This window comes from Podarcis vaucheri (assembly GCF_965113315.1).
Source record: "Podarcis vaucheri genome assembly, chromosome: 3".
Classification (NCBI taxonomy): Eukaryota; Metazoa; Chordata; class Lepidosauria; order Squamata; family Lacertidae; genus Podarcis; species Podarcis vaucheri.
In genome coordinates, this window is record NC_138761.1 from 19,394,231 (window position 1) to 19,418,508 (window position 24,278).

At 39.7% G+C, this 24,278-nt stretch overlaps 1 protein-coding gene across 1 annotated transcript; it reads left to right on the forward strand.

Moving 5' to 3' along the window:
- Nucleotides 1–1,457: 1,457 nt before the first annotated feature.
- ZC3H6 (zinc finger CCCH-type containing 6) lies at nucleotides 1,458–24,211 on the forward strand. The gene is made up of 12 exons (XM_082218431.1): nucleotides 1,458–2,205; nucleotides 8,483–8,666; nucleotides 9,426–9,548; nucleotides 12,168–12,405; nucleotides 12,761–12,873; nucleotides 13,779–13,895; nucleotides 14,875–14,986; nucleotides 15,897–16,006; nucleotides 17,399–17,652; nucleotides 18,431–18,900; nucleotides 19,932–20,174; nucleotides 21,868–24,211. The coding sequence occupies exons 1-12, from the start codon at nucleotides 2,114–2,116 to the stop codon at nucleotides 23,343–23,345; spliced, it is 3,534 nt and encodes a 1,177-aa protein (XP_082074557.1). The 5' UTR covers nucleotides 1,458–2,113; the 3' UTR covers nucleotides 23,346–24,211.
- The last annotated feature ends 67 nt before the right edge of the window (nucleotides 24,212–24,278 follow it).

Below are 24,278 nucleotides of genomic sequence, written 5' to 3' on the forward strand. Positions count from 1 at the left end.
ATCTTTACCTTAAAATATATAAGTTATTTCAACCCTTCCTCCTCTCAAGGACCCCTTGTGGGTGACAACAGCTTAAAAGACAGCAAAAGACATACAATTGATTTTATGTTCCTTGGTTTTATTGTTTTCACTTTATTAGTAAAAACCAGAAAATGACATGTATTTACAAGCAAAGTAGCAACCGTATAACAGGATGTTTTATTAAAGTTAATTCACACAGACTTAGCTTGTGCTGTTTAGAAACATTCAGGATAAACTTTTCTGTTAGGAATTCAGATAGTCAAAAGGGCAATGTAACTGGTCGTGCATGGCAGGTGGTACATGAGAAAGCAAGTCTGCTAAGCATATTGTGACTATATGGTAATATATTTGTGACTACAGACATGCTGTTAAGACCATATTCATGGAAGGCAATCTTACGAGTGATCGCCAAAGAAAGAATATATTTGTGACTAAGAAAAAATTGAAAATAAATGTATTGCATACATTTTAAAACTTGTAGCTGCAGAACCTCCTCCGTGCTGCATATATTTGCATAATGTTCATGCACAATCCTTCAAGTGGCTTTCTGCTGAGCTTCCGGCTCAGAACCTTTGCTTCAAGTCTTGAGGAAGTGATATTCTAATCTAAAGTTTTCTGCAGGTCCTTTCCCTTAACAGCCATTCCCAACTGGGATCTGGAAAGCGAATGTCTCTGAATTCAGCTGGAGGCTGTATATGCACTGGAAAGATCTATGCCATCCATTTAAAGCACATCTACGGAGGTATTTGGCCATGTCTAAAATAATTTTTAAAAGATTGACAACGAGCCAATATTTAGAGATTTTTAGGGGAGCAAGGTTGGCAGCCAAGTTTTACTCAGACGTATTGAAATTAATGAATCTGAGTCATGCTCGTTAATTTCAGTGCGTGTACTCTTGAGTAAAACTTGGCTGAATGCCACCCTCGATCCCAGTGAAATAAATGAGGCGATTTATTAGCCGCTCAATCAAGCGGTACACCTAATACACACGTTATAGAAGAGAGAGAGCCGCCCCCCCCCCGCCCGCTATCTCTGTGCTTAGGCAAGCAGGAGACGGCAAGAGAAGCGGACGCGCGCCCGTTTTATAAAAAACAGGAGCGGTTGCGCGACGCGCACGCAAGAGAGGGGGGCTTTCCGCTCTTTTGCATTTCGAACGCGCCCTGGATAGGCAGCAAGCCCGCCCAATGGACGCCTCCCCGTCTACCCTCGCGGGCCAATGCTGAGAAGGGAAGCCCCCCCCTAAATCGAGGCGATGACGACAGCGGCGGGGCGCAGCCGAGCGCGCGGCCAGGCCCTCGCCTCGATCGCAGGCGACCCGTGAGGCGCCAACAGAGAAGCTCCGCTGGCCCTTCCCCCCTCCCCTCCCCTTTCCCGCCGCCACCTCCTGCTCCTCCTCCTCTGCTCGGCGCCATTTTGTGAGCGCGACCCACCTCCTCCCCCACCCGCTCCCCTCCCCACCGCCCCGTTCCGCCGCGCGCCATTTCTCTTCCCACGCGCTCTCTTCCCCGTCTCGCTCTTTTCTCTGTGGCAAAGCGACCGGGCGCCATGTTTGTAAGGAAGACATAACCAGACCAGCCTCCTCCTCCTCCTTCTCCTCCTCCTTTGCGGCCAACGGCACCTCTTCCCCGTCCCCTCCGCCCTCACCGACCGACCCACCACTCCCTCCTCTTCCTGTGGCGCGTGTGTGTTGCCTGTTGTTAAACCCCCCCCCCTTTATTTTAATTTTATTTTTTTGAAATTTGTGGCCAGAGCGACCGTTAAAAGCGCCCTTTTCTGGGGGCCGCGCGCGCGCGCGTGTGTTTGCGTGTGTCCCCGTGCCCACCCTTCCCGTCACTCAGTAAAAAACCGTGAGTGGAAATCTTCGCTGCTTCTTGCTGAGGTGGTGGGGGGGGGCCCACGCGGTCCTCCTCCGGCCGCCGCCGCCGCTTCTGCGTATATTTGTGTGTGTGTGTTGTGTGTGTGCCTAGTGTCTCCTCCTCCCTCCTCTTTCCTCTCCCAACGCCCCACCACGGGCAGCAGTGTCCTGCCTTCCTCCTCCTCCTCCTCCTCCTCCTTCCTCCTCCTCCCTGCACACACAGCCAGAGCCAGCACAATGGCCTTTGAAAGCCTGTTCTCCAAGCCCCCAAACCCAGTTCTTGACCAAAACATGCCCGACTCTGACAGGCAACATGCAGGGGACGAAAGGTCGAGTAACGTTCTTCTCTCTCTCTCTCTCTCTCTCTCTTTTTTCTTTCTCTCCGCTTCTCAATGGTGATAATAACTAAGAATGTGAGATGATGGTCGTGGTAATGATGATGATAATGATAATGATATTGTCTTAAATGTACCTAGGTGGGTTTTTTTTAAAATTTAAAATGTATGTAACATTGTACTGGGGAGGGGAGTCACCTTCAGCCTGAGGGAGGGGGGGTGTTCTTAATACAGGAACAAGGATGTCTTTTGAGGAGGGTTTTTTTTTTTTTTTGTCTCTTCAAGGTGCATTTTGCATGCATTCCCCCCCCCTCACATTTCATTATCTTTTTTTAAAATCCCATCTTTTCATAAAATGCACTTTACATTGGGTGTCTGTATAATGTCACTGTTGTTCTTATCCTCCCGTATATCCCTTACTGCCATTTGAAATCAAAGAGTGTGTTTCTTTCCCCTCCCCCCTTCATACATGGAGCTATATGTAAGTGTTTACACCTTACACATTTAACTGGATCTCTTTTTGTGCAGGTGAAGTTCTGTTGGATTTTATCTTTTCCTCCTTTCAATCCCTTTGAGCCAAGACACCAGAGGTTTTTTTTTCCCCTGGTTGAGGTCTTGTGCCTTGCTCTGTTTTCTCCAGCCTCTTGTTTTCATAAGATCTGGCTCTTCTCAGTTGGTTAAAAAAAGGGGGAACCTCTCTGAAATTATTGATCTGTCATTCACCAACATGTATTCAAATCTTGTTCCTTAGAACACGGTTTGTAATTGTATTCCCCATAACAGCAAGCCTACCCATGGTCCACATTCCCCAACAACCATGTACAATACTGGTTTATCAAAGTGGTAAAAAAAAACATAACATAACCCCTAATTCATGTAGTAGCATTGTAGGTTGTATACGGCTTTCATCTTTTATAAGCCAGGATACAGAGACAAATGGCAATTAAAATGACTTGGACAGAGCTACAGTGAATCGGACTGGGCCTTGTATCTCAGATCTACATATCAGCAGTCCTTCATAGCTGTAGCAGTTTAAAATGTTAATGAAACAGTTTGTACTGCAAAGGATACTACCTGGTGCAGTATTGTTACTTTTAACATAGTCATAAATGCAGCATGAGTTGTCCAGCAAATATTAGTTAAAGGAAATGCTTGCACATTACTGAATTATTAATAGACCTGGAGCTAATCATCCTAGGAGTTCTTAAGAGATACTACTCTTTTGAAAGGGGAACTAATAAAGGGAAATCAAAGATTACTACGTAATGCAATGTGTTTTCGTAGACATTTAAAAACAAAAAGTATGTCAGAAAAGCAGGTGACCCTCAAATCTATTGACTAGCAAATCTTCTGAGATACATTGGAATTGTACTAAGTAGTTTAAGCACAGCCAAAGCCTGTAAACTTGTATAGCTTTGCAGAAATTGCAGCTTCTAATGAGCTAATTCCCCTGCTAGCCTATCAAATCTCTGAATGTTTTTTATGTTTCTAACTCCCAATAATAAATTAGACCTTTTTATAGGTAAATAACTTTAATATTGGGATTCCCTGAATTGTTATTGGAAAAACAAGAAACACAGGAGTTGTGATTCCTTGTTTTGCAGCAGTAGCAGATACTCTTTCTGCAGAATCTCAGAAACAGTTAAGTTTCAAAACAAGGGAAAGTCTACATGGAGAAATTTAAAATACAATGGGAATTCATTTTCCTTAGTTCTTTCGTGCCATACTTTAAAGCAAATAGAGATAGGGCTGCTACTTTTGAATTGAAGATATATTTTATTTTGTTTTGACATAAGACATCTGGGGCAAAGAACTCTGCAAATGTTTAGCAGCTGTTTCCATCCTAGTCCTTGGAGGGCCAACTGCCCATTTTACTGCCCCACTTATTGCACTGAGTGTAACTGACTGTGCAGCAGACAGAAAAGGAGGGTGTTTGAAATGTTGAGTGTTGGAGCCTTAAAATTTGCCAGAATAAATAATAAATAGTTAAATGGGAACACTTGGTGCCTATGAACTTGTTATTGTACACCAGTAGTACTATTCTTAATCTATATCAGAGTTAAACCTTATACAGTGGTGCCTCGCAAGACGAAAAGAATCTGTTCTGTGATTCTCTTTGTCTAGCGGTTTTTTCGTCTTGCGAAGCAAGCCCATTGACGGATTAGCGGCTTTTAGCGGCTTATCGGATCAGCTGATAAGCAGCTTATCGGCTTAGAAAAGGGGGGGGGAACCCCGCAGGAACTCGCAAGACATTTTCGTCTTGCGAAGCAAGCCCATAGGAGATTCGTTTTACAAAGCACCTCCAAAACGGAAAACTCTTTCGTCTAGTTTTCTCTTTTCACTATAACTTACCACAGCACTGTTGGACAGAATTAGATTCTACTGTATACAAGAGCCAGATTTCTTTCTGTTTATAGCTAGATTAATCTAATTTATAAGCATTGATCACATCAGTGGTAGCCAACATGGTGTCTTCTGAATGCTTTGGAATACAACTGCCATAATCCCTGATCATTGACCATGCTGGCTGGAGATAGTTGTTGTCCAAACATATAGAGAGCACCATGATGAATACCCTTGCTTCATATTAAGAAAATACTAATAGAGCTGTTTTCTCGTTTTGTTCCCCCCCCCCCTTGCATTAATGAACACATTTTAACTGCATATTTAAAGGCTTATCTTTTTCATCTCACATTAAATTTTAACTTGAATATACTAGATTTGTAGATCTGTGGAGTTTAGTTAACAGGGAAGCAAGTAAATTCTTGCATCTCAGTTGCAAGAATGAAAACCATATTAAAAGCTCCCACTTCTAAATAGGTCAGTTTAGAAAAAGAACAATTAGATAAATTTTGGAGAGGTTTTTAAAAAATCGAATCCTTTTTCTCAGAATAAGAGTTTAAGGTTTACTGTTACTGGAGGATCAAAATGTATCATGATGCTGTTCATGCTAAACTAGTTTGGCCCTTCAGATATGTTTTAAAACTAAAGGCATGTACAGTGGTACCTTGGTTTACGAACTTAATCCGTTCTGAAAGTCCGTTCTTAAACCAAAGCGTTCTTAAACCAAGGTGTGCTTTCCCATAGCAGCAGGGGACTCAATTTACAAATGGAACACACTCAACAGGAAGCGAAACATGTTCTGCTTCCAAGGCAAAGTTCACAAACCAAAACACCTACTTCCAGGCTTGCAGCATTCTTAATCCAAGTTGATCATAAATTAAGCTGTCCTTAAACCAAGCTACCACTGTATATGGCAAAAGTGCATATTTCAAATGCAGTTTCTGCATAACTAAGATGGTGGAATGTTAATAGTTACAAACTTACACCAACCCACATTCTGGAGACTAACTTTGATAAACATTTGATTACAGTGGTACCTTGGGTTACATACGCATCAGGTTACAGACTCCGCTAACCCAGAAATAGTACCTTGGGTTGAGAACTTTGCTTCAAGATGAGAACAGAAATCGCGCTGCAGTGGCGTGGCAGCAGCGGGAGGCCCCATTAGCTAAAGTGATGGTTTAGGTTAAGAACAGTTTCAGGTTAAGAACGAACCTCCGGAACAAATTAAGTACATAACCAGAGGTACCACTGTATTAAACTAAAGATACGATTATGGCACATTGCATATATAAGTAGATGCCACACAAATCATCTAATTTAAACCTTCAGCATTGAGACCACCCCTGGTATCCAAATGCTGAAACCCTCCAAAGGAGGAGACTTTCTGTTTTCTAAGCAGTTCCTTAGCTAGTTATCCTTATGTGTATAGTCTTTGTTTATGTCTAATACAATACACTGCCTTTGTTGAATTTAATTTTGTTTTTTTCCACTGAGCTCAAGATTATCAAGTTGTGTGTGTGTACTTAGATGATTGGGGGGGGGGTGTCAGTGTTAAGACATGCACTGTTGAGCAACTACGGTACATCTCTCAAGTAAAAGGTAAAGGGACCCCTGACCATTAGGTCCAGTCATGGCCGACTCTGGGGTTGCGTCGCTCATCTCGCTTGATTGGCCGAGGGAGCGGGCGTACAGCTTTCAGGTCGTGTGGCCAGCATGACTTAGCCGCTTCTGGCGAACCAGAGCAGCACACTGAAACGCCGTTTACCTTCCCGCCGGAGCGGTACCTATTTATCTACTTGCACTTTGACGTGCTTTCAAACTGCTAGGTTGGCAGGAGCTGGGACAGAGCACTGGGAGCTCACCCCATCATGAGGATTCGAACTGCCAACCTTCTGATCAGCAAATCCTAGGCTTTGTGATTTAACCCACAGCGCCACCCGCATCCCTACATCTCTCAAGTACTTTTTAACTATCTGCCATGGCAAGCTGTGGCAGTACAAGATGCCCAAAAGAATTGTATCCCCAAGAGTTGTAGTTGGCTTTTGCAGCATACCTAGTCAGCATTTCCCAATTGTTGAAATGTAGACAAAGTTTTTTCAAGTAACATTTCATGAGAAAGCTGAACAATAGCAGCTTGAGGTGGTACTGTCCAGAAACAAATTAGCCACTTCATCTGCTGTTTGAATAAACTTGATCAGAGGCCTTTGATACAGTGATAATTTAGTTCTCTCTACCCCAACCAATGTACTGATTTCTGTGTTCATTATTTTTTCTGGGCATATATGTACTTGGTCTTTGTAGATTTTACCAGAGCCTGAAATAAATGCTTTGATTTCTTTTATCAAACATTGACAAGTCTACCCAGAGGCAAATTGCAATCATGCTGTTATTCACTATGGCAGAGGAATCTCACCCTGTGCATGCTGTGAGGCATTCTGGTACATAAGAAGAGCCTCCTGCAGGGCCGGGCCAGTGGCCCACCCCACCCAGCCTCCTTAGCTTTCACAGTGTCCAGCCAGATGTCCCCATGGGAGACCCTAAAAGCAGGATCCGTGCACAAGGGTACTTTCTCCCTTCCTGTGGCTTCCAGCAACTGGGATTCATCCTATGCCCTTTTAAAATGGGGGGGGGGTTGGGGTGTTATTGGGCTGTTGTTTTTATTTTGATTATATACTGTAGTGGTTTTATATTCTGATTTTGTTCTGTAAACCGCCCTGAGACCTCCAGGCATAGGGCGGTATATAAATTCAGTTAATAATAATATTAAGCAAAGTCACATACACCTTAATCCAGTGTTAAATCCATCCCTCCTACACCTCACTGATCAGCAGCTGTTAACCTGAAGGTTTTTAAAAAAACCTTAAGGTTATTTATTTTTTTAAAAAATAAAATAAGAGATCATACTAAATTTGTGAGATGTGTTTTGTTTTAGTTTTCCTTCAAGCACAAGTAGCCTATTTTGAGAAGAGTTTAACTTCAGTACTTTATTAAGAGAGCCTTCCTTTTTAACTGATGCCCTACACCACTTAACATAACACCACTGTTCTTGCATAGTTCATTATTTCTATAGTACAAAGTGCATTTCAATTATGAAATTCATTTACACTTGCAATAACCCTGTAAAGTAAATTAACCAGAAAATAATTATTTGTGCAAGGCTAGAAGTACAGGACTTAGAAAATAGATTTCCATGCTCTGTATTAAGTGCAGTTAAGATTATTCTTCCTAACAAATTGTATATGTTATTATTTTAAATTGTATATCATATACTTTCACAACCAAACTAAATAACATTGCTGTCACATGTGATCAGTGTTATCATAGTAAATCAATACCAAACAGTGTTCCCATATGAACCTGCCTGATAGTTAAGATATGCAATAGAACCCTCTTTTCCAGGGGCCCTTCATAAGTGAGTCAGGATGAGGCCTCACTTCACTAAGCAACTGAAGGAGGCATCTACACTAGCATCATTTAGTTCAGAACTACTATATTCACCTGGGCAATTAATTAATGTTTTTTAATTGCTTTGTAATAGATTTAGCTGCTTTATTGGTTTTGTCAGCTTTTCATGTCTTGGTTTATTTATTAGTGTATTAATAGTTTTTAGGTTATGTTTTTATGCATTTCATAGTGGTAAGCTTTGGGAACTTCAAAATCAAAAGTGATTTTAGTATTCATTAAACTGCCTATAATTTTAAGGTAGGAAACTGAAGCTATGTAATCCTTGCATGCTGCTGTTTCTTAAAATGCAAACAATATTAGATACTACTATAGAGTGAGCGTGTGTAAATGTTATGTAATTGTTGTGGTTGTTGGACAAATAAGCATGGGAGATGATTGTACTATTACTGTCAACTAAAATCCCTTATAAAAAAAAATCTAATTCATATTGAATCTAAACTATTGTGACTTTATAAAACAGAGAGGATGGTGAACTCGAAGATGGTGAAATAGATGATGCTGGATTTGAAGAGGATAAGGAAGAGCAAGATGCAAAGGTTGAAGATAAACAGAAAAATGAAAAAACCCACAGAAAATCCCGCAAGAAACGCAAAAAAGAAAAAGATAAGAAAAAATCAAAAAGGAGAAGACGAGATAAACACAAGGTTAGAATTATTAGTCAATATTCTTTGCAACTCTAGTAATTATTTTTCCTTTACTCAAAGTAGTGTTAAAATAAGTTAAGAAATATTGTTTATTTATTAAATTTGTATTCTGTTTGCCATGTCTAGAGTGGCAAACATTGAAAATATTTAAACAGTACAATTTAAATAGAATAAAAACCATTTAAAACACTAAAACAATTTAAGAAAATTTTAAAACAATCACATAGTGTCACAGTTTTTAATTTTACAGTTGCCATGACCATTATCTACAGTCATCAAATGCCTGGATAAACAAAAATATTTTAAAGTTTCTCCTGAAAGTCAATAATGAGAGAGCAAGGCACACCTCACCAGGGAGGGTACTCTGCAAATGGGAACCACCACCAGTAAGGCCCTGTAGCAAGTGAGCACCAACTGGTTATGTACAGATTATAATGTGCCCAAGAGTACTGGCCTACTAAATCATTATTTGCTGTGTCCAACATTCCTCCCACCACATGTGACCTGAGAAGTGTGCCAAATAATGCATTGCAATGTTTGCCTGTGCTTGAGGCTCATAAGCTGCTCTAGTGCATACATCTAAAGTACAAGCTACCTTAATTATTATTGGTAATAAATTAGCTCTCGTGGGGATTTGAATTGTATGCCACTTCCCCACAATCTGCTTCTCTTCCAATTGACTTTACTGTAGCATTTTAAATACAATATATATAGTTCATATGCCTGCATTATACAAATGAAATCATTCTTGTTTTTCAGCATAATTCCCCCTCTAGCAATGACAGTTCTGACTATAGCATTGATTCTGATGCCGAACGAACAGAAAGATCCCATAAGAAAGGGTCTGGTTTCTACAGAGATTATGAGTCTTCATTCATTCAGGTACAGCTTCCAAAATGTTCATTCCATCCAAAGTTATATATCATGCTGATTTCCTGGCTTGTTACCATTTTTTGGTGATATGGGGGCAACAGAGGGCAACAGTTTCCCTAGTTACTTGTTAGTAAAGTTTCCAGTCAGAATGAAGCAATTTTTATCCTCCCTCTTTTCTGGTGGAGTATGAAAGCCTTCTCAATAGCTTCAAAAGTAATTTGTGTCACTTTGAATTTTACTGGGGCCTTGGGTTTCTTTTTTGCCTCTGCCATATTTATTCAAAGAAATGGAACCGGAAATTATTAAAGTAGCATGTGTCTTTGCCTTGACTGCCATTGAGATTTTCATTGTAGGAGTTTTGTGCAGTGTTTCAGTATTCTTCAAAGGATCAGTAACGGGCATTCCTTACAGGGGAGTAGTATCACTCTGTTCTCTGTTACAAAAGCATCCTCTAGATTCATATGGAAAGAGGACATATGAGTGACTCTGTTGAAGTAAATCTCTCCCAGAAGTAAAAATGATCTCGCCCTATGAGGGCTCTTGCTTTCCATCCAAAACCTCCTTCCATTACAGTCACCTCAGGTTGCGAACACTGCGGGTTGCACGTTTCTGGGATGTGGACCGCACCAAACCTGGAAGTACTGGAATGGGTTACTTCCGGGTTTTGGCGCATGCACAGAAGCTCAAAATGACGTCATTCACAGAAGTGCTGAATAGCGTCACGTGCGTGCGCAGACACAGCACTGCGGTTTGCGAACGTGCCTCCTGCACGGATCACGTTCGCAACCCGAGGTATGACTGTATTTGAATAAAACAGGACTTTGTTGGGTTTTTCTTGGCTTCATGTCTTCCCGAATGAAGGAGCATATGCTTTCTCTTGACCAGTCTAACAGTTGTTCTGGGAGAAGATAAATGTCCATTCAGAACCGCAAACAATTTTATTACTGCTTGACTTATAAAATCAGTAGTAATTTCATACTATCTGAAGTTTAAGGTAGCACAGCCTTATATGGATATTTATTTATTTATTTGATTATTTTTATTATTATTATTATAGACAAAACATTAAAACAATCAACACATTCCAAAGATCATGTTGAGAGAGACAATACATAAGTGAACTCTGCATCCTTATTTCACACTTCCAAAATAATATATCAAAAATTATTAAAATTAAAGGTGCTGGCAGAATGAAGCCTAACTTCAAAACATCATTTATATCACATGAAATGTTTTTGATATGGCTTGCAACCAATTCAAATTGAAAATTCATAAGGTGAAACGCAGAAAAAGGAGATAAATATTCCAGACATAGAGCAGGGAACCAACTCCTATCAGCCCCAGCCAGCACAGGGAGTGGTGATCAAAGATGGTAGTTTACCATAACTGTAGGGCCACTGGTTCCTCAACCCTGCAAAATTTGCTACTAGCATAGCGTTACTAATCATAAATTTATTCACAATGCTGGAAGTCATCAAATTGGATGTACTACATCTAGAAAAAGGGTGGAACTGGCATAAGAATTGCTTCACTCTTACTGCCAGAAAATGGGTTGCAATATCTTCATGCTACAGAAAATAAGTAAGAATTTTTTCACTTGAATCTAGTAGTTCTCATTGGAGAAATAATTAATGCTTACTGTATTATATGCTTATGTTTCAGCATGTTTTCATAAATTTCTCTGCAAGCAATGAGGACAGTTGATCTTGCAAAAAACCATTCCTTTGTGCTCCAATTACTCTACTAAAATTGAATACTAAAAATGTTAATTTGCATAATTTTGACTTACTGCAGAATTTCACTTTTGCGGGGAGCTGAATTTGTGTTGACTTGGCACACACTTAATTGTGTGTGTCCTTTTTTGGCAGGGTAGTCTTGATTCTGCCCATGCATCTGTGGTGTTTGTTACAACTTGAACTCTAAAGCATGAGAAAATGATGTCCTTGGAATGGTTATTTATTTATTATTGCTCGTTGCAACAGAATGATACAAATAACTTGTTCAATAAAGTCATGTGTCTTTTGCCACAAAATGAACTATTTATAGAATAACACCTGTAAAAAGAGTGTGTGAGCTGCTGTGGGGGAGGAGAAGCTGTTAATTCTGCTTCTCCTTTCACCCATCTCCAGTATTTGCATATACACACTTGGCTTAGCAAATTGGTAGTGCCAAAGTCTCTGCTAAAAACAGTTATTTCTACTTTGGCCACTCTTGTGTGAAATACAGATTTGGAAGAAATAGAAACTTAGTGAGCCATTTATATTATCTACCCACTTCACCAGGGAGTCTTTCAGGATCACTATTTGTTGCTTTCCCTGGAACAATGGTTTGAGGGGACAGAAAGCTCTACTACAGTTTGGAGACACAGCACCCATAGCCAAGTGAACAGATCTGTCTTCATCCCACCAACTCTCCATCTATCTATGGATAATCAAGCACTATAGGCATCTTTGCGTGTTTTCAATTTGCAACTGCACTACACATTTAATGACTTGCAAATAACAACCCTAATTCAGGATAGAAAAGTACAACACATGAACACCAATAAAATGTTATGTTTTCTTTGTAGAGAAAATAGTGAGAGGTCATATCCTAATGGTTTTCTAATTATCATTCTCTTTTGTCCAGCATGGGCATATTTCAGGAAAATATACCCCTTCACAGAAGTCACAACATACTAAAAAATCAAAAAACAAAGATTATGATAATTACAGTGATGATTTTGTCTACAATGAGGATGAAAAAGAGGATTTTGCTGACCAATTAAAACAGTATAGACAAGCTAAAGAAACTTCAAATGCTGATTTAGATGCTCCAATTTCAAAAGAATCTATGAAAAAGCAAGGAATGAAAGGGATTCAGAAAGGTAAGGGATTGGTCTAATGCTAGCTTAGTTTGTGTTAGAAACCCACCTATGCATAATTACAGCATTTACAGTGAAATTGTGTTCAGAACAAGCATTATCCATTGAATGGCCTGGAATGAAACTTTTTGGGGCCAAGTTCACTGTTTTGGAAGCTAGTGTTAAAGTGCTATTTTATAATTTTAGAAATGACCTTTAAAAACACAATAGTTCTGACCTGGCATGTATTCCTTAGGTGACCTCTTCACTCTGCAGAAAAGTACAGGTGGTATGTATGTATGTATGTATGTATGTATGTACGTTCTTCTTTCAGGTCAGACTCTTTATGCTGAAATGCGTTGGATGTTTTTGTTTATAGGTGCTACACAGACAAGCAATAGTTACGGTATTGGCCGAGGGCGTGGCATGCAGAAGAAAATGAAACGCAAAGACCGTGGAAGGGGAAGAGGGATAAATAAAGGTCCTGAAGAGGTAAGTGGAATGGAAGTGGGTTAAGTTACGTTGAAACTTGGGATTTCTGTTTAGTTTGCTGTGGATAATTCAGAATACCGTATTGAATCTAATGCTCTCCTTTTTTGGCTGAAATTACGTTGCAAAAATTAAGGTGCGCATTAGATTCAATGGCACACTTAAATTCGTCAGCAAATACTTTTTTTGGTTTCAAGGTTTTGAAAACTGAGGTGCGCATTAGATTCGATGGTGCATTAGACTCAAATAAATACAGTATTTAATTTAGAATAAGCAGCCCTTCAGTTATTACTCTGCGTCATAGCTGTCAACTTTTCCCTTTTCTTGTGAGGAATCCTATTTGGAATAAGGGAATTTCCCTTTAAAAAGGGAAACGTTGACAGCTATGCTCTGCATCATGTAGCTTCAGTATTGCAGCCTAAGGACACATGCACTATGAAATGAACTTCTGGTAATGCTAAGCTGGAGGAAGGCGTAGTAACAATTTTGCAGTTTGGAAAAATAATGTGACTAAGATAAATATTAGTAGTTGGCAGGTAGCAACATTGGCAAAATTAAAATGATACAGAGAACTAGGGCTAGTGAAGTCAGTAATAGTAAAATGTGTACAGCTTGGGGAAACAGTGAATGAATTGTCAGTCCCATCACCTTCCATCACCACCACTAAAGACAAAGAATGACATGTTCTTCATAGTTTTGTTTCCTCATAAGCAAAACGTCTATGTTCAACACTATGCCTAGCATTTACCATAACTAGAATGTCAGTGACCATACCTGTTTGTTTGGCCCTATGTTTTTTGAGAAGCTTGACTAAATCATTTTAGTTTATCATTTTGAGTACTGTAATGTTGGATCTTCAATGACACTTTAGGTAACGATGCATTAAAACAGGGTGCTTGTTTTTACAGGAAATAAAGCCTGTTAAGAAATGGCCAACTATGAGTCAGGCATTCATAAATCAGCATACTGTGGAACACAAAGGAAAACAAATCTGTAAATATTTCCTAGAGGCACGATGCATTAAGGTGAATATACAATTGTACTCTTTCTAGAAAGGGTAGGGGGAATGTGTGGGTTTTATTCCAGTTTGCTCAACACATTTATCAGCCCCCACCCCAACTGCTAAGTATTTTTAAAGTACTAAAAATATATTTAAATTTAAAATATGGGTGTATTTTGTTCAGTCATTTTATTTCTTGTGCAGGCTTTTATATTTAATGTTAGAAGTGTGTAATATTTAAATGGCAGCCATGATCTCCTTTTATTGAAATAGAAAAGCTTGATTGTACAGTATATAGTATATCTTCTAGTGAGCTATGTAAATTATTGCACAGAGTTGCATCACTGTGAACAGAGCAGCTTAAACAGTCAGTTGTATGAGAAAATTCAAAAACTATCAATGCATTCTGGCAGGCAAGTGTGATAGGGCTTTTCCAGTGGTTTCACTTGCTTTTAGAAATGACCTCCCCAAGAACTGCATTCGGCTCCCTCCTTGATTTATTTCAAAGAAGCCCTAAATATTTTTCTTTTCCAATCAGCTTTTGGTTAATTTAGGGTGGCTAGCATGCTGTGCTGGGAGTGAGAGGTCTAGCCGTGCTATTTTCATCTGCTGCTTGTTTTTGTTTGTTTTTTAATTTAAGATCAATATTGTATTGATCTTAATTGTTTAGGTAGCTGTGTTGTTTTATTATTTTGCTTTGGTTTTCTACTGTAAGCCGCTTTGGGAAAGGTCTATGGTCCTGAAAAGTGTTATAGAAATGACTGAAATAAATACAATTCTGAACAACTGCCATCTGTTTAGTGTCAGTGCAGGTATAGTTTCATGTTCTGCTTTTTTAATGATTGGTTTGCCTTACAAATAACTTCCTCCAACACCACTGGGGGGGGGGGGGAGGAAAAGCAGCGAACTATGTTTGATCAGACTTTCTCATACTATCATTGAAAATTCAACTTGAAATACAATAATTCCACATTTGGAGCTAATAACCTCTTTTATGTACACAGGGAGACCAGTGTAAATTTGATCATGATGCTGAAATAGAGAAGAAAAAGGAAATCTGCAAGTTTTATATACAGGGTTATTGTTCCAAAGGAGAGAACTGCATTTACATGCATAATATCCTTTTACAAATAATATCCTAAAGATATTTTGTTTAATAGTGTGTGTGTGTGTGTGTGTGTGTGTGTGTGTGTGTCTACATATACATATAAATATGACCTCAAATATATAATGTAAATTATATTTTCAAAGTGATAAATGATGGGAGTTCATAGTCTTTGATATGTCACAGTAAGCGTTATACTTAATATATTGTTTATACTTTGTTGTTAAAACATCAAAAATGCAGTGCTTACAATTAAAGAGCAGGAGTCCAAAATTTTGACTCTGCTTACAAGTCATGCCTATTATTTGTGATGCCCACTAATTTTCCCCTTTCCTTACTCCTGTGCTATGTTCAAAAGCCACACAGGATGGGAGAGAAACTATTTCTCCTTTCCTTTCTGGAGGGGTGGAGGATCTAGGGAGAAAGGAGAGATGATTTGTCTTCTACAAATTGGACTTTTGCAGAAAGCTTCAGCAGCAACCTGCTGCCACTTCCACCACCTCCTACAAAAGCCTAATAGAAAGGCAAAGAGGCTGCTCCATTTTTCCTCAACAAAATGGGCAAGAAAGGAGAGGGTCAATTCTCTCTTCCTGTTGGGTTTTTGCTGGAAACAGCAATGAGGTACTGCCAGAGCTGTTTGTAAAAGCCTAACTTCTCATGGAGAAGCTACATCTCTTTACCCCCATGGAGGACTGGAGAGAAAGGGCTTCCACAAGCAGCAATTTTGCCAAATGGGAAAGAGGTGTTTTCTGCTGGTAAGCAGGTGAGTACATTTATAGAAGGCAGAAAATCTGAATCCAAAACATTAGCTGATCATGATCCATCCTGTTCCATTAACAGTCATGAGGAGTTCCCTTTAGGGAGCCCAATAAGCCCACTCTCAAAGTGTTATACTTGTTAGAATCCTTAATACAGGCTCACATGAGTTCCCTTGCAAGTTCTATCATACAGGAGCTAAGTGCTACCACGGTGACAAGTGCAAGTTTTCTCATGATCCACTAACTAAAGAGTCGAAAGAACTCCTTGATAAGGTGAGTAATACTCCTTTGTATCAACAGAATACACCACATCATACTTTAATATGAAACTGATATTTCAAAAAAGCTGTTTTCCAAAACTAAGAAAAGTCTGTGGTGACCCAGTTTCAAATTGATTTTCCAAGGAGTCCAGTCATGTTTATCGATATTTCAGTTGCACATGATGTACAGTGTCATCTGTCAACGTAGTATATTTTCATGTAGAAAAAGCTATTCTAGGCTTCATAGATTTTACCAGCATCTCATGATGAAGACAAACATCATATAAAAAGGGAGCTTACAGCAAGATCCTTAGCTGAAGGGTGAATCTGGCGCCCCTCAGCTTTGCAAGGCTTGCACATCACAAATGTGCATGCCATTAAACTAAATGCCATCTTAGCATTTGATCTTGCCCCTCCTTTGTTTCACCATCAGTTTATTTTTTATAGCACTGCTTACGCATTTATGCATTACCCATTTGTTTTCACCCTCCGCTTAAAATGGGGAGGGAGGGGATAAATGGCAAAGCTCCAGAAATTTTGGGAGAGGTTTCTTGTTCACTTAATGGGTAGCAGCTAGTTAGCAAAGTGGACAATCAGTTTCTGGCAGGACTGAACTTTTCCCCCTTAGTGGTAGAACCCAAAGAGGAAAAGCATGTTTGGTCGGAGCATTTTTATGTTAGCCCCACTGAAGTAAAAATGTTACATCTGATTTAAACTTTCTGCTTTCTTTTAACCCATTGTCACCTTTTCCCTTTAGTTTTCCTCTTCAGGTATTATTCTTTGAATCTCCTAACTGTTCATACTGGTGTAGTGTAGTCTTACAGAAATTGCAAGGTGCACATCACTGCACACTATCCATGAAATCATAGGATCCAAGGGTTCTGGGATGGGCTTGTTGTCTATTGACAGTGTTAGAAAAGATTCTCCCCAAAGTCAACATTTAATTTCTTAGTCATGGTCTAATTGAAACTAGTTGAAATAGTTGTTGCTATTGAGGGAGAATCCACCATCCAGTTCAGTTCAGATCAGCGTACTAAAGAGTTGAACATTCATAGCAGTGAGCAGATGTGAAGCCAAAAGTTTGGATGGTGGACTTTACTCTGATTGATCTAAATGTTAGAACATAATGTTCTGAAAACTTGGTTAGGTCTTTATAGGTGGCTTTTTTTAGGAGCTGCACTTCAAAATGGTGTTTGAGATTAATTGGGGTATAGTATGTGAGTTATTTTAATCTTGTTTGAATTCCATGAATGCTTTGACTTTTCTATTTCGAAGATTTGTAACCTGCCCTGATCCTTCAGGATCAGATCAGATAGAATCCCAGTTAGGGAGTTGTATAGCAGCAACCAGAATATTATGCAACAGAAACTTTTATAACTCTGAGTATAATTTGTGTATGTTTTAGGTACTGAATACTGAAGAGGAGCCACAAAACGATGATGAAAAGGAAGTGGAGGAACTTCGGAAACGAGGCATAGTTCCTCTTCCTAAGCCTCCTCCAGGAGTTGGGCTTTTGCCAACCCCACCAGAGCCGTATTCATTTACTGAGGAAGATGCAGAAAACTTTCAGGATCCCTCTGGTGAATTCAAGAAAATCCCATCTCTCTTTGAGATAGTTGTGAAGCCTACTGTGGATTTAGCCCACAAGATTGGGAAAACGTAGGTATTAGAAGTATAAAAGTTGTGCATGGTTTTAATGAGGCAATAAGGAAGTTCAGGAAAATGATGGCATTATAGTAATCTTACAGGACTGGTTAAAAAGAGAGAGAGTTACAAGCACAATGACCCTAGAATATAACAGTGGTGGCAGGCATAGTTTGCCTCTCTCAGCTGGTGGCAAGTAGTTTCACACATACCGGTAGAAGGCTGCATTAAATTTTTTAGGAGAAAGGAGCTAAAACTGTATTTATAACCTTGCTTAGATCTAGTATGTCTGATTGAATTAACACCTTAATGAAAAATTCATTTAATTATTGCCTACCTATTTTGATCTAAAATTTTGCCTATATTTAAAAACTAATTGCATATTGTTGACATCCTTTTCAGAAAAATGAAAACTACTGGTTGTCCAGTCAGTCTCATTTAAAATATATGTATTAAGGAATGTCTCAAATCTTGCTTGTTTGTATTTCATATGCTTACCTTCTATAAGAAGAACTCCTTATAAGGAGAACAGTTGCTTTTCATCTTTTTATTAGGCACTCAAGTATTTGAAGACTTCAGTCATGCTCCTTGCAATAATCCAAAGGTCACCTGTTTATGGTCTGGTGAAAAAACCAAACTGAATGGTAGTGTTCCCTTCTAAGAGAAAGCAAACTAATTTTCATAAAATAGAGCATGTAGCCATTTTCAGACTCTTGACCACTATGCTCCTCATAACTTGCTTATCGCTTATGCTTATATAAAAGTGGTATTGACCTAACGTTCTGTCTTGCAGTCCACCAGCATTCTATAACAGCACATCACCGCCAGGACCAGAGTTTGAAGGAAATGATCCACATATGTATAATACAGAATCGAGCCCAGGACATAATGGACCAGCAGGGCTCCCAGGTTCTCCTGGGCATCCTTGCATAGGTCTAGGAGGGCCGCAGAGTCCACCTTTGCAGCCAGTTCCTCCAGGTTACCTAGGACCACAGGGTCAAGCCGGTGGACCAATGCATGGACAGCAGGGTGGGCCACCTTTGACGCCACCTGGTTCATCATACGGCTGTGCAGTTGCTCAAGAACATATGGCAAACATGCCCAGAGACAATCATTGCCTACCTGGTCCACCATATCAGCAAATCCCCGGTGAACGGCTGCCAAATACTTGTTACGAGTCCCTTCAGAATCCAGCCAATTTCTATGATAATTACTATTCGCATCAGGCTGTACATAATTTTCAGACAACCAATAACACTGGTGGTAAGTTTTAATGTATAAATATTATGTCCTTAGTTAGAACTAAACAATTGTGTCTCGTGAGAATAGGAGCTGTATTATAACTCAAAATCACCTAGTCTTGGGCCCTTCTCATTCAAGATTTATAAAAGTATTCCCAAAATACTCATTATGGGGGGGGGCATGTGTGTGTAGGAGGGGAGAACACAGAGTTTTGAAAGTGCGGTATGCTTCTGTATACTCTGCACACACCCTCTTCTTGAATTCTTGTATGGGGGACTCAGGACACCCTAGATCAGATGTGAAAGATAAATTATGCCTTCCCACCCTCCAGGATGCTTCTAATTTTTCCCCATAAGCAACTACTCAGTGCACAAGTCTCCAGTAGTCTCCATCTCTTCACCTGACAATCTTCCCCCTGGCCTTTCCTAAGTGCTTGAGGTGCCTTCTAGCAGCAGCATCTAAAACAAATAAGCATTCTGGCCATACCTAGAGGGACATGTGGTGGCTTGGATGCTACTTCATAGGGAAAGGCCAGTGGAATGGTGCTGCTACTTGAAGACATGCTGAGCACCACTGACCAACCCTCTTCTTCCTCCCGCTCTGGGCTTTCCTGCTCTAGAGCAGATAAGAGCAGTTTGGGATAGAGGTTGATGATGTGGCCACACAGCTCCCAAGGGACACCCCTGCCCCTGACTTCCTCCCAGCTTTGGAACTAGGGAGGTGGCAAGAACACCACACAGCTAGCAGTCCCTGCCCACCTTGCAGCTTAAGCATTGGGAGGAAGGCTTGGTAACTCCATGCTTGCTAGAGGGCATTTGCACACTCAGCTGCGTTGAGGATGGTGAGAGATGAAGCCCGTTTGCATGTGAGAAAGTAAACCTATCCACTGCCCCCTAGAATTAAGCCTCTTATATGTACAGCCCCACCCCTTCATGTGCCACCTTGATGGCTTTTATAGAGATCTCATCAAATAGTACTTAACATTTCTTTGTAATTTCTGTTTAACTTATGTTGAGGATAAATACTAATTGTTTGTAATACTGTCAATGTAGATGGTGCGTGGCAAGGAGAATTTGCAGATCAACAGCCTCACCACATGTCTTCAGATTCACATAACAGTGGCAATGAGTACGAGTCAGACTGTGCTACAGCAGCAGGCCACAGTTCAGCTATTAATGTACCAGATTTTCTTCCTGCAATGCAGAAAGCCCTTTTTGTAAGGCTTAGTCAAAAACAACAAGACGATGGAGAGCAAATGAGCAATCAGTGTCAGAGATCCCTGAGTAGAGAAGAAGGTATTGTCACATTCTACACTTTTAAAATAACATGTTGTAACATAGTTGTGTGCATTTGCTGTTTCCAAATGTTAGTGAAGAGTTTAGTTTACTTCCTACTGGTGTTTATTTTCCTTGCAACTTTTACTAAAGTTACTTTCACACATTGAAGAATCCAGTTTGATCCAAGGAAGGGGTACTGGGGCTGATTCCATTATGGAGATGAGTTAGTTTATCCACCCGCCTGCAAAACTCACAGTAACAGAGTTGCTTCTTCTTCATCATCATCATAATAATTTTATTATTTATACCCTACCCATCTGGCTGCCTTTCCCCAGCCACTCTGGGCTGCTTACAACATATTGTAGGCCCTCTGCAGAAGGAGGTGCCTATATTCTGCAAAACCTATAACTGCTAAATGAAATTCTTGTTCCAGTTTCAGCAGCCGAGAAGAAAATTGATTATGTAAATAGTTGGTATAAAAGGAAAAGGTACATATTGACAGAAATGGCAGAAGTTCATGAGAACAAAGAAATGAAGGTTCATTCAATCCTTAGCAGAGCTCTGTAAAATGGAACTGAGAGTGATATGGAGAGGTGAATTATAAGTTTAGTCATACAGACATTTCTTCTTGAAGCTGCTATAGAAGGAGGCAGTGGTTTCCCTCTCCCAGTAACATGTCTGAGCTAGATTATTCTGTCCCAGTATCCAGACTTTATTCTCATCCAAGCAGTGTAGCACTAAGCTAAACTTAGATCTGAAAGTTGAGTGACTAGAGTTAGATTACTGCAATGTGTTATATGAAGATGATTCAGAAACTTCAGCTGGTGCAGAATTTGGTGGCCAGATTCCTCACTGGGGCAAGAGGGTTTGAGCATATTCAAAGTGCTGGCTTTGATAAAGCATTAAGTGAGAAGCATAGCTCAAATCAGTGGCTCATGAGACTGTTAATCTCAGGTTCAAGCCTCATGTTGGGCAAAAGATTCCTGCATTGCAGGGGTTGGTTGACCCTTGTGCTACTTTCCAACTTCATAATTCTATGATTCTATGGACTGGCTCAGGACCACAATACCTCAAGGACAGCCTCTCCCTATATGAACCGAACCAGACCCTTCAATCATCATCTGAGGTCCTTTGTGTGCCGCCTCCATAAGAGGTCCAGAGGGTGGCAACATGAGAATGGGCCTTTTCTGCATTGGCTTTTCTGCAGTTTATGGAATGCTTTCCCCAGAGAGGCTTGCCTGGTGCCTTCATTGCATATCTTTAGGTACCAGGCAAAAATGTTTATCTTTAAACAGGCTTTTGGCTAATTAACATTCTATATCCCTTTAAAGGTGTTTGTGGGAGGAAGGTTATTGCTTTGTTTTTGTTCTTGTTTTTATTTTTATTATGTATTTTGTGTTCTCATTTTGCATTTTTATGTTGTGAACCTATGATCTTCAGATGAAGGGCAATATACATATTTAATAAATAAAATAAATATCACTGACATAAGCTAAGAGATGGCAACAGACTATGGTTAAATAATTTTCCCCACTCACTTACTACCATATTTGTCATCCTAATAGGAAATTAGAATTCCTTTCTTTTACATAATCTGGTTTTATTAAAAAGAATTCCCAATACTATTTGGGAGATTCTGTTTTGTTTATCTTAGGAGAGAAAATATATACTATGGCTACTGAAATTTGTATGGTGTCTTGTCTTTTTCTAGATGATAATGTAAACTGGTACTCCAGTAGTGAAGAGGAAGAAGGAAGCAGTGTTAAATCAATATTAAAGACCTTAAAGAAACAAAGTGAGACATTAAGAAAACAGCAGCAGCAGGCAGCAGACCAACAGCTTCGTATTATGCCTACTGACCCAAGACTTGCTAAAGAGCGAGGTCAAGGAAGCCAAGCTGTTGATCCCAGGCTAAGATCAGCTTCAAGATCAAATGCTAGAAAACCATCAGAGTCAGGAACCTTGGACCCAAGACTTGCACGAGATCCTAGAATTTTAAAGAGCAGCGAAAGCAGTCATGCTAGTTCATCTGCTAGTGGAGCAAACCCTGGTGTCAAGACTATGCAAAAAGGATTAGAGGAGGAAGAAGAGGATGGAGAACGGGAGCTGAGAGAGAGAGCTTTCTTAATACCATTGGAACCTCTGCCTGGAGTAACACTACGGGATCCAAGATCTCAGCTTAGGCAATTCAGCCATATTAAAATGGACATTGTTCTGAGCAAACCCAACTTTGCTAAGCATATTGTATGGGCTCCTGAAGACTTACTCCCAGTACCTTTGCCGAAACCAGACCCAGTATCTTCAATCAACTTACCCCTTCCTCCGCTTATAGCTGACCAACGATTTAATCAATTACGGAATATCAAAAGTGATCCCATCCCAAGTACAATACCATCTGACCCAAGATTAGCAGCAAAAGCAAAAAATAGTACACATTTAGCAAACAGAAGTGTCTCTTTGGACCACTCTACAGATTCTCATCCTGGTAGCACAAGCAAATTGGGAGACCCTCGCTTGCAGAAAATAATTGATCCCAGGCTCCACAGGCCATCCAGTACAGACTCTCACCATGCAGTAGTGAAGGACTTTTTGCCTCCAAAGACTGACCCCAGGTTAGCCAAATCCAGCACCGGTACATCACAGTCCTCAGAAGCTGCAGCCTTTCATTCTGATTCGGATGCGTTACCCCCATATGCACCTAAGCTATCATCTGCCACTGCTAAACTGGGCACCCCTAGCTCCTTATTAAGTGGCATTAGCTTGTATGATCCAAGAAATCACACTCCATCAGACCCCTCTCCAGTTAATTCAGGGGAGAATGGAGAGAACCTGAAAAAGGGTATTTTGAAAAATGCTGGCCAAAATGAAGCTACGCTCTCAGAAGAACAGTTGCCTCAAAAAACATCCCTGCACATAGAAAAATGCCTGGAAACATCTGGAGAAGCCATTCCAGATAAAGTGGGCAGTAAATCTCAGGCTAAACACTCCAGTGCTGCTCCAGCAGTACACAACCTTCCCATCCAGGCTTTGTCAGGGTTAATCAGACCACAGTACAGTGATCAGAGGCCTGTAAGGCAGCCTGGGCAAATCAGTCAAACGTCAGAGAGTGATCCAAATGGGGAATCCGATGACAAATCACTGAAAGATGTTTTCAAGACTTTTGACCCAACGGCTTCACCTTTTTGTTAGCTGTGTGTTTATGAAGACTTTTTACCATTGTGAATAATGCAGGTTTCTGCGGTTTTGTAACTGATTTACCTCTATGCTTTATTTATTTTTAAATTATAACCAGAAACACATTTGGGCTGCTATTTTCAGAACCACATGCCGTAACACAGTATGCTATAGTGTTTGCCAAGTTGGTATTTTCTATATAATTTTCACATTTCAGGGAGATTAATCATTGATCTGTTTTTTAAAAATAAAAATAGGTATATCATGTTAGATCTGAAATAAGCACTTTCATTGTAAATAATCATTAAGGATTCAATTTGAAGACTTGTATATGTGTAATGTGTCTTTTCAAAATCAACATTTAGAGAATGTTTGCCACTTTTGTAAGATTGTATAGGTTCAAGCAATATAATGTACATTACTGTGAGAGACACTATTTAAAATGACAATTATCTGATCTATCAAGTCCAACTTGCTAAGTAAAATTCAAAAAGAATTGATCTTTTCTGAGCGTTGACACAGCATCATTTTTTATTCATGAATTGATACTCATAGCCTAAAAGATACTGTATTACATATTGAGGAACTGAAGCATTTTTAAAGTATTTTATTCTATGCTGTATATAGAAGAAATTGCAAAGGACACTGCTAAAACATTTCTAAGTAGAAAATTCATAAGTTGTATGTGTAAAAAATGTATTTACTTTTTTCATGTATACATTATTCTCATTTAGTGCTGGCACATTGTGGTGTTCATGTATTCAATGTATTTTTGTATTCAACTGCTTAATTTGTATTGCTTTTTTGTATTGATATGTAATGACAGTAACATATACTCATGTGTCTGACATTTTTAACAAATTAAAAAAGAGTGAAAATCTCTTGACTTTTCATGGACTGCTAAAAGGCTGGGAAATCTGCATTGTAGATTTTATCTACTTTCTCCCC